The sequence below is a fragment of the Typopeltis vanoorti genome, chromosome 2 (genome assembly GCF_054136105.1).
Source record: "Typopeltis vanoorti isolate ZY-2024b chromosome 2, IOZ_Tvanoo_1.0, whole genome shotgun sequence".
NCBI classification, from domain to species: domain Eukaryota; kingdom Metazoa; phylum Arthropoda; class Arachnida; order Uropygi; family Thelyphonidae; genus Typopeltis; species Typopeltis vanoorti.
The window spans coordinates 55,661,986-55,675,888 of NC_143550.1; the positions used below are offsets into that span (position 1 = coordinate 55,661,986).

At 33.8% G+C, this 13,903-nt stretch overlaps 1 protein-coding gene across 1 annotated transcript in view; it reads right to left on the reverse strand.

Annotated features, from left to right (window-relative positions):
- The window catches only part of LOC150109048 (ras-related protein Rab-37-like), a 106,987-nt gene extending 96,499 nt beyond the window's left edge, over positions 1–10,488 (reverse strand). Inside the window, exon 1 of the mRNA XM_090405111.1 lies at positions 10,075–10,488. Coding sequence (XP_090261237.1) covers positions 10,075–10,305 — 231 coding nt within the window. The 5' untranslated portion in view covers positions 10,306–10,488. The remainder of the gene's footprint in view (positions 1–10,074) is intronic.
- Between the last annotated feature and the right edge of the window lie 3,415 nt (positions 10,489–13,903).

The window sequence follows — 13,903 nt, forward strand, 5'->3', positions numbered from 1 at the left end:
ATATCTCAGTGCAAAGAGACAAGCGAAGAAACAATTTCACTTGTGTCTTTGGATCTGTTTTGCAAGACAAATTCGATTATACAAAATAACAAAAGAGGTTTTCTTGATTTAAAATGCACAACACCAAACAATTACCGCTAACCGTAAGAATACAACCAAAATGTTCATTTTTATCTTTCTGTCAACGTAACAGGAAAAGGAAATAGTTCATGATACGTCAAGAAACTCCTTCGAGCTTTGAAGATCTCTGTAGGCCTGAATTCTTTCAATGAACTGAGTTATGATAATTTTAATAGTAATCCTCCTTATAGCAACTCAACTTTCTTTAAGTAATTCTAATGTAAATGCAAACCGAACCAGTCAATACCCATACGTACAATAACAGAGCAAACAACTTGCAGGAAAAGTGGACTTTTGCTTTGTGTAAACTCTGAGTTCAAAGATGGCAGATCCACAGCGAGCACCCTAATCTAGTTACGTAATTGAGTTTATTGTTAGCATCGAATCTCCTTTCACATGTTAAAGGGTGGATGCAATTTCTTCATTTTATTGAGTGATAAGAAACTGCAGTTACACGATCTTTGCTGATCAGATAATTCCTTCGTCAACATGACTTATGTTCGACTTACGTTATGGTTTTCATCCCATCTAATTTTCTTATGCTCTTCCTTCGGAACCTTTGAATTGTGCTCATTTTTATTCTTATACAAAGTACTGTGAATTCTTCAATGATTATTCCGAGATTTCAAAGGTGCAGCCAAGTCGTATCGATCAATTCGAATTTTATCTTCCACAAAAAAAAAAAAATAATAATAAAAAAAAAATAAAAATAGATGAATGTTGTCAAATTTACATAAAACACGAGCCGCTAACCTTCAACAACTAACTGGAATTATGTCTTTAGCGATGAAATGATTTTTCGCAAGTTAACATGCCAAAAAACATTAAATAATTCGAAAAATTCGAAATCATATTTTTTGACAATCTCAATTTCGAATGTCTCTGTCAACAACAAAGTAATGATAAAGCAAAAGGACATCCCTATCTCAATGTTACATCATTTTTGATTAATAATAGCAACTATAGATTCTGAATGCATCCTCTATTTATTATGATGTCTCTGATAGTTCGTTTTAATTCGATCAAAAATCTTATGCACTGGCAGCTTTCACTCGAGTTCGAGTCACGTGATGTGAATAGCCAAACTACGCTTCTTGGGCGCAGTTGCTTTTTTACAGTTCCATAGCTGCATTACCTGTCGTCCTGTTTTGATGAAATAATCCCATATGTTGTCCCCTGACCTCTTATCGTACAATTTATTGCGTTATTGGGCAATAAACTGTTTGATGATTATAACGTAAGCGATTTGCTACAAGAACATTGTGTCGCCATAATGTGTTATACGCTAAGAGTAGAGAACTGTTGGACAGCTTAAGTGCTGTGATAAAATAGCACAGAGGTGTTTTTGAAGTCGATCATCGCTCTGCTTTTTTTTTTTATCTCTTAGGAATTAACACTAGTGTTTTTCTATTTCATTTTATATTATATCGAGGCCTGGTTACTTAAAAAAAAAAAAAAAACTATGTGCTCCGAGAGCTTCATTTGCAAAAATTACTACAGAGTCAACTGTGACCGCCTCTTTAAAAGTACAGTTAATCAGGATGCTTCGAGTTAATAGAAATCACATCTTGTCGCTGTCATAACGATGTGCAATTAAAGTTTGGAGCGCTAAAGTGATTGCCAGATCTCAGTGTACCTTCCACCCTCTCGCACCGAATGCTATGTTGATAACAAACAGAAAGAAATTTGAAATAAAAATAAAGGAGATAAACAGGGATCAGTGATTCACATTTAGAAGTATAATTTCAGGAGGCTCAAGTGATAAATGCATTTACAACCAAGGAATACTAAGCCTATATCGCTTAAATAAATAACAATACGCGAATTCTAAATTGGTTTATCATTGAGCGACACTGAATATCATGTCTCGTTTACAGTACTCTATTTGATGATAAATATTGTATAATATACTCTGCCACCTGGTATGCGAAAGCAGAAACTGTTGTTGCCATGGAAACATGGAAGTATGACGTCAAATTCGTCTTACTGAAACAAAACGAACAAATTTTATTCTATAAACTGATGATAGCTGTTTTGTTTACTGTGGGTTCATGTTGGGGATGTTTGACAAATGACGAAAAGACTAAACTAAAGCAGGGTGAAAATTAACGATGATAATTTTTATTTCACTTCTTTCTTCATCGTCTTGAGATACTTCTGAGAATTGAATGAAGACCTTTCATTTTATTTTCAACTTCAAGGTATTAACTGTTTTTGTACTACTTAGTCTAAATTACCTTCACGAATTGGATTAATATTGCCCAAAATTCAGTCAAAGACCTGAAAAACTTTCGTTTGCATTTAACTGTAAAGCGCAGTATCGATATCCTAATCCAACGAACTTGCAATCACAGAATTGACTTCGTTTAACTTGCCTGCATATTAAATGAGCTAAGCGTCCGGACAAGAAGTGACAGGGTCTTTGTGACGTATCTCACGCTATGTTTGTCACGAGAGGAGAGGTTGAACACACAACGGGAACGCTGACAGCTGTATATACATGAGAACAGTTTACCCAACAGTTATTACTGCATCGCACACGTGTAAAAGATGCACCGGCAGCTGAAACGACACTTGACACAAATTGATATCGTTTCTCGATCTGGAAGAAAAGGCAACATTAACGTCTCTAGGGAGGTGCTCATTATCGGCTGGGAAGGATAATGACAAGACAGACAGCAATTACTTGAAGATGGCAATCTCGCAACATGTTATTTATCTATTAAGATGATAAGTTTCCACTATTATATCCAAAGAAAGACATTCGGAGATTGAGGTCGAGAGTAGTCATAAAAATTAAATACGCTTCTTTTATGTTTTATAACTCACAACGGTCGCCGAAGTGACATCGAAGAGTTCTAGGAAACTTAAATCGTTCGAGGAAAATAACCTTCAATTGATTCTTGCGAATTTTATCCGCTCGACATATGCAAGAAGTGCACCAAAATGGAACAGCAAGAAGTCGAGCTCAGACTCAAACCTTGTTAGCAGATGATTTTGATCAAATGGCATTTCCAAAAGAAAACTAACTGCCCCAGCATAATCTTCCAACAATAAAATCTAAAGAAATGCATGAAAATATTTATTTATTTTATTTATTTATTTTTTTTGATGACTATCAAAAAAGATTACGAAGTTTATGACAAACTCATGCAGTCACCGCTCTTCGGAGACAAATACAATAGAGTCTATTTTATTTGTCTCCGAACAGAATAATGGAACAGAGTTGTCTATTTAATGGACAACTCTCTTCCATCATTTCTGGATAATAAATAGTAGCAAAATATTTCCCGTGCAATATTTGCATTTTTCGTTCTGTGAACTATGACTCGAAAACTTGCAATCTCATCTTTGAGCTTTTTTATAAAGGTTTTAGTGGACAAAATATCCACAGCGACAGCACTTTGTTCAAGTAGCCAACAGGTGGAAATTGAAAAGTTGTATATCACAGTATAAGTAAATTTGTAGGTATATTGTAACAACTCAACAGTGTAAAGTGAATAGAATACTTATTATCACACTCTGGTTTTTTAACTATAAACCGTGACGTCCCATGTTGACCGTTTCAGTTTTAAGTCAGAAGAGAAAGTTCGATATACGAGGGCTAATTTAAACAAAACAACAACAAAATCTGGATTGTTTAAGACGGGATTTGGCTTTTGTTTCATGCTGTGAGTTTCGGAGTTGGGACTTGTTGTTTTGAGCTTGGCGAGATTTTCTTCATGGCATTTTTTTTTCTCTCATCAGTAACAACCTGAATTCTGGTAAAAGGGGGGGAAAAAAGTTGCAGAGTGCGAGATCAGGGCAGCATGGAGATTACAAAACAACGTCTTTAAACAGATATTCCCCAGATGACAAGACAGACTTTGTTGTAATTTATCGTAAATTATATATTTTGTGAGAATATGCCTTGACATGATTCCAGTGAGATTCTCCTCCTGATTGGCTAACTTGTAGCCCTCGTCTGTTTTCATATACGTTTCTTGATTGGAGCACATTTTTCGTCAGTTTTTAGTAGTCGGTGAATGTCGACAATTCAGCTTCAAATATCAACAGATTCCAGTTTTGAACTTAGAAAATCAACGAAAGGTTTGGAGTCCGATCATTGCTTCGTCTCTAAAAGCAAGTTTTAACATTTTAAGTAGTCTTCGATTTTTGATGGAATGGAAATCTTAAAGGACACAATACACAGCCACACTTTGCAAGGTATTCCTTCTCAATAACGCAAGTCCTTGAAATAAACGGCGATTGACTCAGCAGTGTCTGCTTACACTTTCACTAACTTATGTAGATGTCGGCTGTCGATTAGTTCCAACATTTTTTGATGACACTTTGTAGACCAGTGACGTAACTAAATGTTTTCCCACCTACCCCCCCCCCCAAAAAAAAGAAATGTCAACGAGGACCTTGATCCTCTTTAAGCATTGTCATTGGGAACACCAAGCTTCCCAGACGTATTCAGTGTGGGTTTTGTATGACAGATAAGCAGGCAACACATTTCAATTAACATTTTCGCATAATTCGAACCTTTACTATTAACTTCCTAGAAAGACTATTCCTGTCAGTCGAACAATAAGCTATGTGGAATAATAACGCGGTATTTATATTTATAGAAGTGGATGTACTGAAAACAGTTAAGGAATTAGCATTAACGTCATATACGTATTATCATTTGATTGCACTGCATTCATTATTTTTCTGAGAGCATTATCGTTCTATAGCAAGGCTTTTGCACTTCTGTCTTTGTTATAATGTACAAGAGCTGCAAATATGTTACAGATTGCAAACCAATTATTCCCATTAACGAAAAAACTATTTGAGATCGTGCAAAAAACTTCAGGCATTCTTTCTGATTGACGCATCTCTCAACATAACTCAGACAAGGAAATTGCTTCTAGTGCTGGTTACAGTGAGAAAAATTAAATAATCGAAAACATCCCGTGACATCCATTTCCGTGTGGGACGAGCGACAGACGTACCAGCTATTAGAGAGTTACGCACAATTCCTAGAGAAACGGAAGGAAGAGTTTTTGACTTCGGGAAGATGCGTGTGCCGTGTTGTTTGTTGGTTTCGAAAAACGCCTGACAAAAACGATTTCCTCGAATATCGCGTGTAAATTGAGAAAAACAAGAATCTTATGAACCTTGCTTGAGATACGGAATTCTGTTTTACTTCCGCTGAATAAGTTTTGCGATAGTTTTAAACCTGTTAATGTTAAGTGATATTTTCAGTCAGTGAGAATTTATTTCGACATCGTTTTAATATCCGAAGGAGATGATGTTGATTTTCCGATGAGAAAAACTCAAGTTACCTACAGCTGATGCGAAATTTCTGTCGCAGATAAAATAAAATAAATAAATAACAATTAAAACAGACTTAAAGATGCCATGACAAGCAACCTTCGAAAATCAATTTTTTGGAGCTCCATTCCCAATAATCAAATGCAAATTAAATAAACATTATAATCATTCGTTTAACGCTTGAACGTATCGTTATGCGTTTAGCTTAACTTTTATTATTATTATTATTATTATTGAAAGTCGTTTTATTTTTTATTGTTGATTATTCTTATTTTAATGTTTTGCTCCCTGTAATTCGAAACTCGAAGCTACTGGTTTGATTATTTTATAATTTATTTATTTATTTACTTATTTCGAAAAAATAAAAATCAGAAATTTCACGCTTATAATCACAAAAAAATCACTTGATGCATTTTGATTAATATTAGTAATTTTAACATCGTTTAATATTTTAATTTTAATATTAAACTCAATTTTTGTATGGATTCGTAGTTTTGTACTAAATTTCACGACACTTATTCCTCACGGGTAATATTCTAAATTCGAGTCTAGTCATCACCTAAAAGAACTTTTTTTTTTTTAATCTGATTCCAAAATTAATCAAAACTTCGGTGAAAAAGTATTTCCTATTTTCTTTCTTTTTATTTAACGGAAGAAAGCGGGTTTATAATTCGGTAACTCATCACAACCGATCATAAAACACACAAGGACGGGGACATAAATACTATCTGCTTACATCCAACACGCTGCAAAAATGCGACAAAGAAAGAAACTGACTACCTACCGATTTCCAAAAGTTTGGTTAAACAAGTGCTCCGCTACACTCTGTGGGGAATGAAAAGATCATTCTTTGCGTAGTACGGTACTTAAGTCATTTCGTTTTTTCTTACTTTCTCTGTTTTTTTTTTTAACAGTTCTTGTGTATTAGAAGTACGAATCCTATTTATAATTAATGGACTGACATAATATTTGCAGTTAATGGAAAAATAAATAAGAAAGCGCTCGACAGCCCGATGTAAAGTAGATACAAGGGAAATTGTACTTTTTGCAGGGCCCTTTTTATTCTTAGTATTATTTTTTATTCATGTTATTTAAAATTAAATCTCACCCTTCAAGGAAAGATCATTATTCTTTCCCTCCCTCCATTATAGCATTTTGGATCCATCAGTAATGTTATTCACTTTCATATTTCTTTAAAAGCAAAGGCTTTACGTTTTGTCTTGTTTTCCAAGAACGCATCTTTGTTTTTGATCATTTTCGTGAAATACGCTTTCTTTTTTCCATTATAAGACACGTTTTTTTTTAATTTTTTTTATTTTTTATATTAGGTTTAGGATAAAAGACACATTCTAAGCGTCATAACCTTTTATATCTCGCAATCGACAGTAAAATTTCCTTGGTGCTCTATAAATAAATCCCACCAGGGCTTTCGCGGAATATAAAGTTCAAGCAACCCATGTAGACGTAATTAGAAAAAAAAAAAAAAATGTAATGTAAAAGAGACTTTTCTGATCGTTATAATTTAAAAGCGGGCGCGCACTCACGCACGTACACGCACACGCGCGCGCGCGCAGCTATATTCATATCAATTGTTTTAATAATTTGACGATCGGCAGCCATTATGATTGTTTAGCTCTGACGTGCAGTATTTATTATGCATCCATTCACTTAGTACCGGCGTGTAATTTGCTCAATTCGTATTCATTTTTATTAAAAGCGATATAGAAACCCCCATATCTTACAGAGCAAGGAATTCCGATTTTCTGAATCCATGAAGCATTCCAATTTGCATTAAGAATAACGATGAAAATATTTCTTTTTGGAAATATTAATAATTTTCTGTGGTTGATATATTTGTAGAAATAACTACCATTTGCCAGAATGAAGCCTTTTTAGGCTCTTTATTACCAATCTTGCCGATTTGCTTATTTTAACATTTTTATATTTTATATAAATGTCGTATTAAGTTACTCGAGTTGGGTTCGTAAAATAATCGAAATACCTTCTTAGAAATGTGGGTCTTGGGGTCACTGATTTCAAACGCTTGATTAAAAAGGTATTTTAAGAAGTCATATGAACCGTTTGAAATCAGTGACGTCATTTCCACATTTCCTAATGCTAATCTTAGTAAATTCGGTGATAATATTAAACTTCTGTTTATGAAAAGCTTCTTGGTGATTTGTTTCGTAATATTGAACCCATCGTAAATATACTATCCAATAATATTAATTTAGAAAGTGTAAAGTCCGGTTGCTGTTCACCAATATTTATCTCAAAGAATATCGAGTTGATTTGAAGGAATTTCATTCACGCATTCCACAAAAAAAAAAAAAAAATGTAATTCATCATAATTTGGTCATACAGTCTTAGAGTAATCTGTAAATTTCTTGAAAAATAATAATCGGAGGTTACTTTTTTCTTTCTTTCTTTCTTTTTTTTTTTTTTTTGTATTTGAAATAAGGCATTTACGTAAGTCTTCCTATTAGATGAGTGTCTTTTCTCGTTATTACATGCATCTACCTAATAGCGAGTATGTCAATTCCTCCTTTGGTCAATACATCGAGAAACGAACTCTCTACGAAGTGCACAGGATGAACAAGCCAATAACAAGCCTTTCATATTCCTGAAACTATTTGCAAAGAATCTGTGCCTTGTGAAAATGGGCATTATCTGCTTGAAGGAACTACTAACAGAGATAAAGCAAGAACAACAACGAATGTATGCGATAGGCAGCAATGTTCAAGTATGCTGTAACATATCTCCACTTTATAAGGGGACCCAACGTGCTCCAGAACGAGAACTTTCCCCACTACCACCAGTCTCCAGCGCTGCTGCTTGGCAAGATGATTCATCGACTGAGGAATTTCTGAACTCTGAGGATGCCATCACTGTGGAACAGCTAAAACCTGAAATCACCCCAGATGATTTGGGGGGAGGGGGGGGAGTTCACGTCAGGTGGTCTCTGGAGGAATTAAATGCTTGAAAAAAATATATATATAATCGTCTTTTGTCTCTATAGCAGTGTATTCGGATTACTTACTCTTAGCTCACCCACGGTACTAAGTGTTCGATAAAGTTATAACGTGTGGTGTGATTCACACAAAAAGATAAGCTGCAATGCATACGCGACGCCGTCTATGACAAAGCGGTAAATTCCATGGACAACCGGGGTTCAACTTAGCCACTCAGTCTCATCCTCAAGTGTAGTATGAAACCAAGCAACTTGGCTTCATATAACCTAATTAATGTTCATACGACATAATCAATATTATGTGATTGAATTATTCTTCCTAATTAGTATAAAATAATTAATGCGCCCAAAATAGTAAGCCTAATCACGTGCCCAATTAATACAACTTAATTCATGTTCATACAACCTAACCGAATAACCTAATTAAATAGTCAAACTAATTAACATGTCCCAATCAATAAAACCTAATTTATGTCCCGATTAATACAATCTAATTTATGTTCACACAATCTTATTTTAATATAACCTAATTAATATATGAATTAATTACTCTAACCTTCATATAACCCAATTAATATACTGTATATTATAATTAATATTATAATATTAATATTATGTTACACTTATTATAGTTTGCTGTCTGTTAATTAAGTGAATTCTGTGGGTAGTTGGTTCGTTTTGAGGGGTGAAAAATCCGAATTTTTCCGGAAGAAACACTTCCACATTTGTATGAGACTTCCTAACTACTTTAACCTTCAATTAAAAAAGTGCTTATAAAGTTGTTCGCATCCTAAACGGACGAACTCAGGTCTTTCCACTAAAGGCTCGTGCTTTTGAACCTCGCTTATCTGTGTGAAATTACAAAATAACCGAGCCAACGTAAGAATTAACCTCATTAATGCATGCCTATATATCATGGTGTATTTTAAAATGCAACAACATTTATAAATTATATGCTTTTTGCCAAGTTTTGTTTCATAAGGTTTGTAGCCTTTATGCTGATTTAACCAGCCAAATACAAACGGATCTTTTCATGCTATCGATGCTGGTATGCCGTTCGCTCACGACAGTACCCTTCAGATCAAGGACCGCACTCAATGATGGTTAAAAGTTATATACTAGCATAGACATCAGTCGATTAAAATTTTGACTAAGTCACAGAAAAAAGTAAATATCTAAGAATGCATTTTTCTTCATTAACCGCTGGACAAAATATGTATATATGTCCGATCTGTTACACAAGTCACTGACCTGTTCTGAATATACCAGTTTAATACTAAAAAACTTATTGCTCTTGCAGTTTTTAAGCAGACGACAGTTTCATCTATTTAACGCATGAGCTATACCATGGATATTTAATCTTGGCATTATGCCAGGAAGATATAAACGATAGCATTATAATTACATTAAATAGAATGTAATAGAGGCCTATAAAGTATTTAAGCAAAAATCGTCCTTTAAAATGGCACCAAAATTTAAATCGTAGGATACCTTTTCATAAATAATCACTTCAATAAATTTCACCAAAATTCAAACTGTTTCCATGTTAATGGCCATGTCTTAATGAGTGAGCCTATATATATTGAAAATAGCAATTATGTGAGAAAGGCTAAAATAAACTTTATTTTGCCGTTTAAGTTTAAAATTGGGACATAAATCGCTTAACTGCGCGTTAAACTTACCTTGAAAGCAATATCAAAGATCTCTGTAGTCGATATAGAATGTTTCATCAGGCCATTCCTCTCCAGAGCATAGAGGGGTCCGCTACCCACAGAAGGTGACAGGGGTATTTTAAAGGGCTTTGTATCCCCTACAATTGATGACTGCAAGTATCCTATAGTGCCATTTCTTGATCTCGTTTCTTCAGTTAACGATCTTCTCAAAGAACAATTGCGCTGACGATTCAAAGGCATTACGATAGCTTAAAGATAAATAGAAACACAGTAACACAGAAGTCTTTGAAGAAACGTATGCTAACCTATTTAATTACATTTTCAAATATCCGAAAATAAGATAGTAGCTGTTAGGCTGCTTATATAATCCAAACTTGCGCAACAGTTCACATAGAAAGCAATTCTGGAAGCAAAACGCGAACCTTAACTGCAATTTGCTACTGTCGTCTGCTCTTACAAGCTAACAGTTTTAAGGCAAGCTGCGTGCGCATTTCTCTCAACGCATGAGCAGAAAGACTAGGCGTCTAGCTTAAACGGCGCTGCTATGGAGTTGATATACAGAAAGATAAAAACAAACAATAAATGGTAACGTGCGCTTTTAAAAAATGGCTATTATTCGTGCGTATGTTAGTCAGTTGAATATCTGATGAATATTATGTATATTATTATATTATTTATCCAGCAGGAGAAAATAAAAGTCGGAGAAGAAAAGCAGGTTAGCGTTTGTTTAAGTTGTATTTGTGATTATAATTCTTATGTTTATATACAGTATATAATAACATATAAAATAATCTTGAAACGGTGTTATTTGTGAATGGCCTTCAATTAGTTCATAATGGATGCATATTTGGTTAAAATGTTTTCTAACTACAGTCAGGAAACGAGGCATAAATCCTTTGCATTTCTCTGTACTGCAATGAGGTTAAAATGGCTCATGCATTTCACTCTTCTCAACGTTATGTGTCTTCTGCAAGATTAGAACATCGCTCGCCTTTGTCAATTGCTATGCCAGCGCATTAATTTCCGTTCAGTTGATGCTATTAAGCCTCTCACAGTTGGGGCGTCGCACTGAACTATCTAAACTGAGTTAGAGAATAGGTCTAAGGCATTTCCGCTTGCAATGACTGGAATATTTTGAGAGATGAAGATTGCGTTTGCGTGGAACTTTTATTTCTTTAAACCAAACCACACAAACACATGAATAAATTTTAGGTTACTAGAATGTAGTTTTAAAATATACATGTGTGCTTTATTCAACCATTTTGCAAAACTTTGTTTACTAAGAGCTTAGAAAAGAGTTTTCATGAACTGTATCCTATTTCATTAAGTGCACGCGAAAGCACGGTATATTAATATTCCTAGTGGAAGGTACGTGTTTGTGTGTGTGTGTGTGTGTGTGTGTGTGTGTGTGTGTGTGTGTGTGTGTGTGTGTGTGTGTGTGTGTGTTGTCAGTCACTACCATATGATGAATTTCCTTCTTAAACTGATCAAATGAGCCCTCTGAGCTTTTGTTCGCTCATAAAGGCATCATCATATGGATATTATCATTAAGATGCCGTAATTAAAATTCATTAGTATGAAACATAATTTTCCAAACTTTTATCTGCTCCTCTAGGGAAAAGAAGAAGAATTAGCAAAAATTATACGCCAACATTTACATAAAGTAAGATATTTCTGTTTTCTAAGAAAATGAAACAGAAAAATAAAAATGAAAAAAGTAAATTTGAGAAATAATTGGAAAAGATGTACGATTCTTTACCTGAGCATTGTATAAAATTAGTTGCGGTTACTTTAATGCCAGTATAGGGAAAAGAGACGACTTGATATAAAAAAAAACTGGTTCAGGTATTAATTTTGCATCGTTGAGAGACCTACAGTTTATTAGAACATATTTTCCCAGTAGCACACTTCTTCAAGCTGAGATTCTCTGCTAAGAAATGTTAACAGAAACAAAAATGCTGTTGATATAACCAGAACCGCCGCTAGGGTCTTTGCTGCCCGCATGCAATTTTTCTATCTAAGCGCCCCTGTAACGATCCGGGCGTGTGTGGTTCTTTTACGATAATAAAAATTTAAATTTAAATTATTTGAAATTTCTTAAATAAATTTTGACAGACAGCCACACGTTGGTTCACTAAATGTAACGAACCGGGGGTGTTGACTAGGCAGGATAATCTTTAAAAACCCGAATATTCAAAAAATTCTCAAAAGTTAAAGCAAAGTTTAATCGTTGAATATAATGATACAGGGATTATAGCCTTCTCACCGACCCGAATCGCTAACAAAATTAAAATGAATTTTAATTAAAGTTTAAATTTATTTGAACTAAAGTTTAAAAAATTCTTGCATTTTACAAGTTACTAAATTCTTAGTAAGCTGTAAAAATTTTTTAATAATTTTTATAAGTGGAACTATCTTTTAGGAAAATAAAAGAAACTCAAGATAGATGAGAAAATAATTCAGAAATAATTAGAACATTTAATATAAGTATTCAAAATATAACATCTTTACAGAATAACAGAAAATAAATTAAATTACATAAATATACTTGAAAAAATTTTTTATTAAAATTTAATGTTTTTGATTTTATATTCACAAAATTAGAAATAATGGTCTTAACTTCTAATTCCGCACATACATCATTTTCCAAACTAACATGCTTTTTTGTGACATACTTGTTCTTAAGTAGGTTTTAATCAATTTCAACTTGGAAAAGGAACGTTCACCGCTCGCTACACTAACAGGTAAGGTTAATAGTATTCTTAAAGCAATTGAAAAGGTAGGGAAATATAAATTATTGGACACAATAAAATTAAGAATATCGAAAGGGTTTTGAATATTTAAATTATCCTTCCGAAAAATATCCCGGAAATCACATAACTCGTCATATAGTTCTATTGCATTTACGTCTTTATTGTCGCCGTCCTTCAAGAGAATCTCTAAAGTGTCACAATTTTTTCGTAAATCTTCGTTATTAATTTGTAGTAATCTATGCAAGAAATTGAAATTATCATAATATGTTTTTAGCTGTTCAAAACGTTCTATTAACGAACACATTGCAACGTCTAGAAGTGTATAAAACACATTCACTCTAAATTTATCTTCTGGCGATTGTGGCGTTTCGTCATGATGCTCGTAGTCAAATTGTGTCTTCTTTCGTCGTCGAACTTCCGTACTAGTTTTAAATTCTTGTTCTCCATCTACCTCTTCACTCAGTTCTTTTGCCGTTTTTAGAACTTCTTTAAAATTTGTATCTGATCGATACTCTTGTAAGAATATTTTTAAGTTTTCGACAGATTCTAAAGCAAGTGTAATGTTCATATTTTTGTCTTGAAGCATTTTACTCACAGGGTTTATTCTGTTAAGTAAATAATGCCAAGTTATAAGATAGCAAATAAATTTGTAGGCCTTTATTTTAGCACATAATGTTTGTGCTTCATGCTGAGTTTCTTTATTAAAATTTTTATTATTTAAAATTTCAAAAAGTGCATTGTAAATCTCTCCTAACTGATATCGCAGAGGGCGGATGACATTAATTTTACTTTCCCATCGCGTTTCTTATGGCTGTTTCAATGTTAAATTTTTTACGAATTTAAAAGGATTGCCCAACGTTTGTGAGAGGATGAAAAGAAATTGTATATTTCTTGAATAATTGCAAAGAAACGAATTATATCTGCATTCACTTTGGCTGTATCGTTAATGATCACATTTAGAGTATGAGCAGCACATGGCACGTAAAAAGCTCGAGGATTTTTGTTCAAAAGCAAATTTTGGAGCCCATATTTTTTCCCTTTCATATTTGCCCCATGGTCATACCCTTGACCTCGCATGTCTTCAA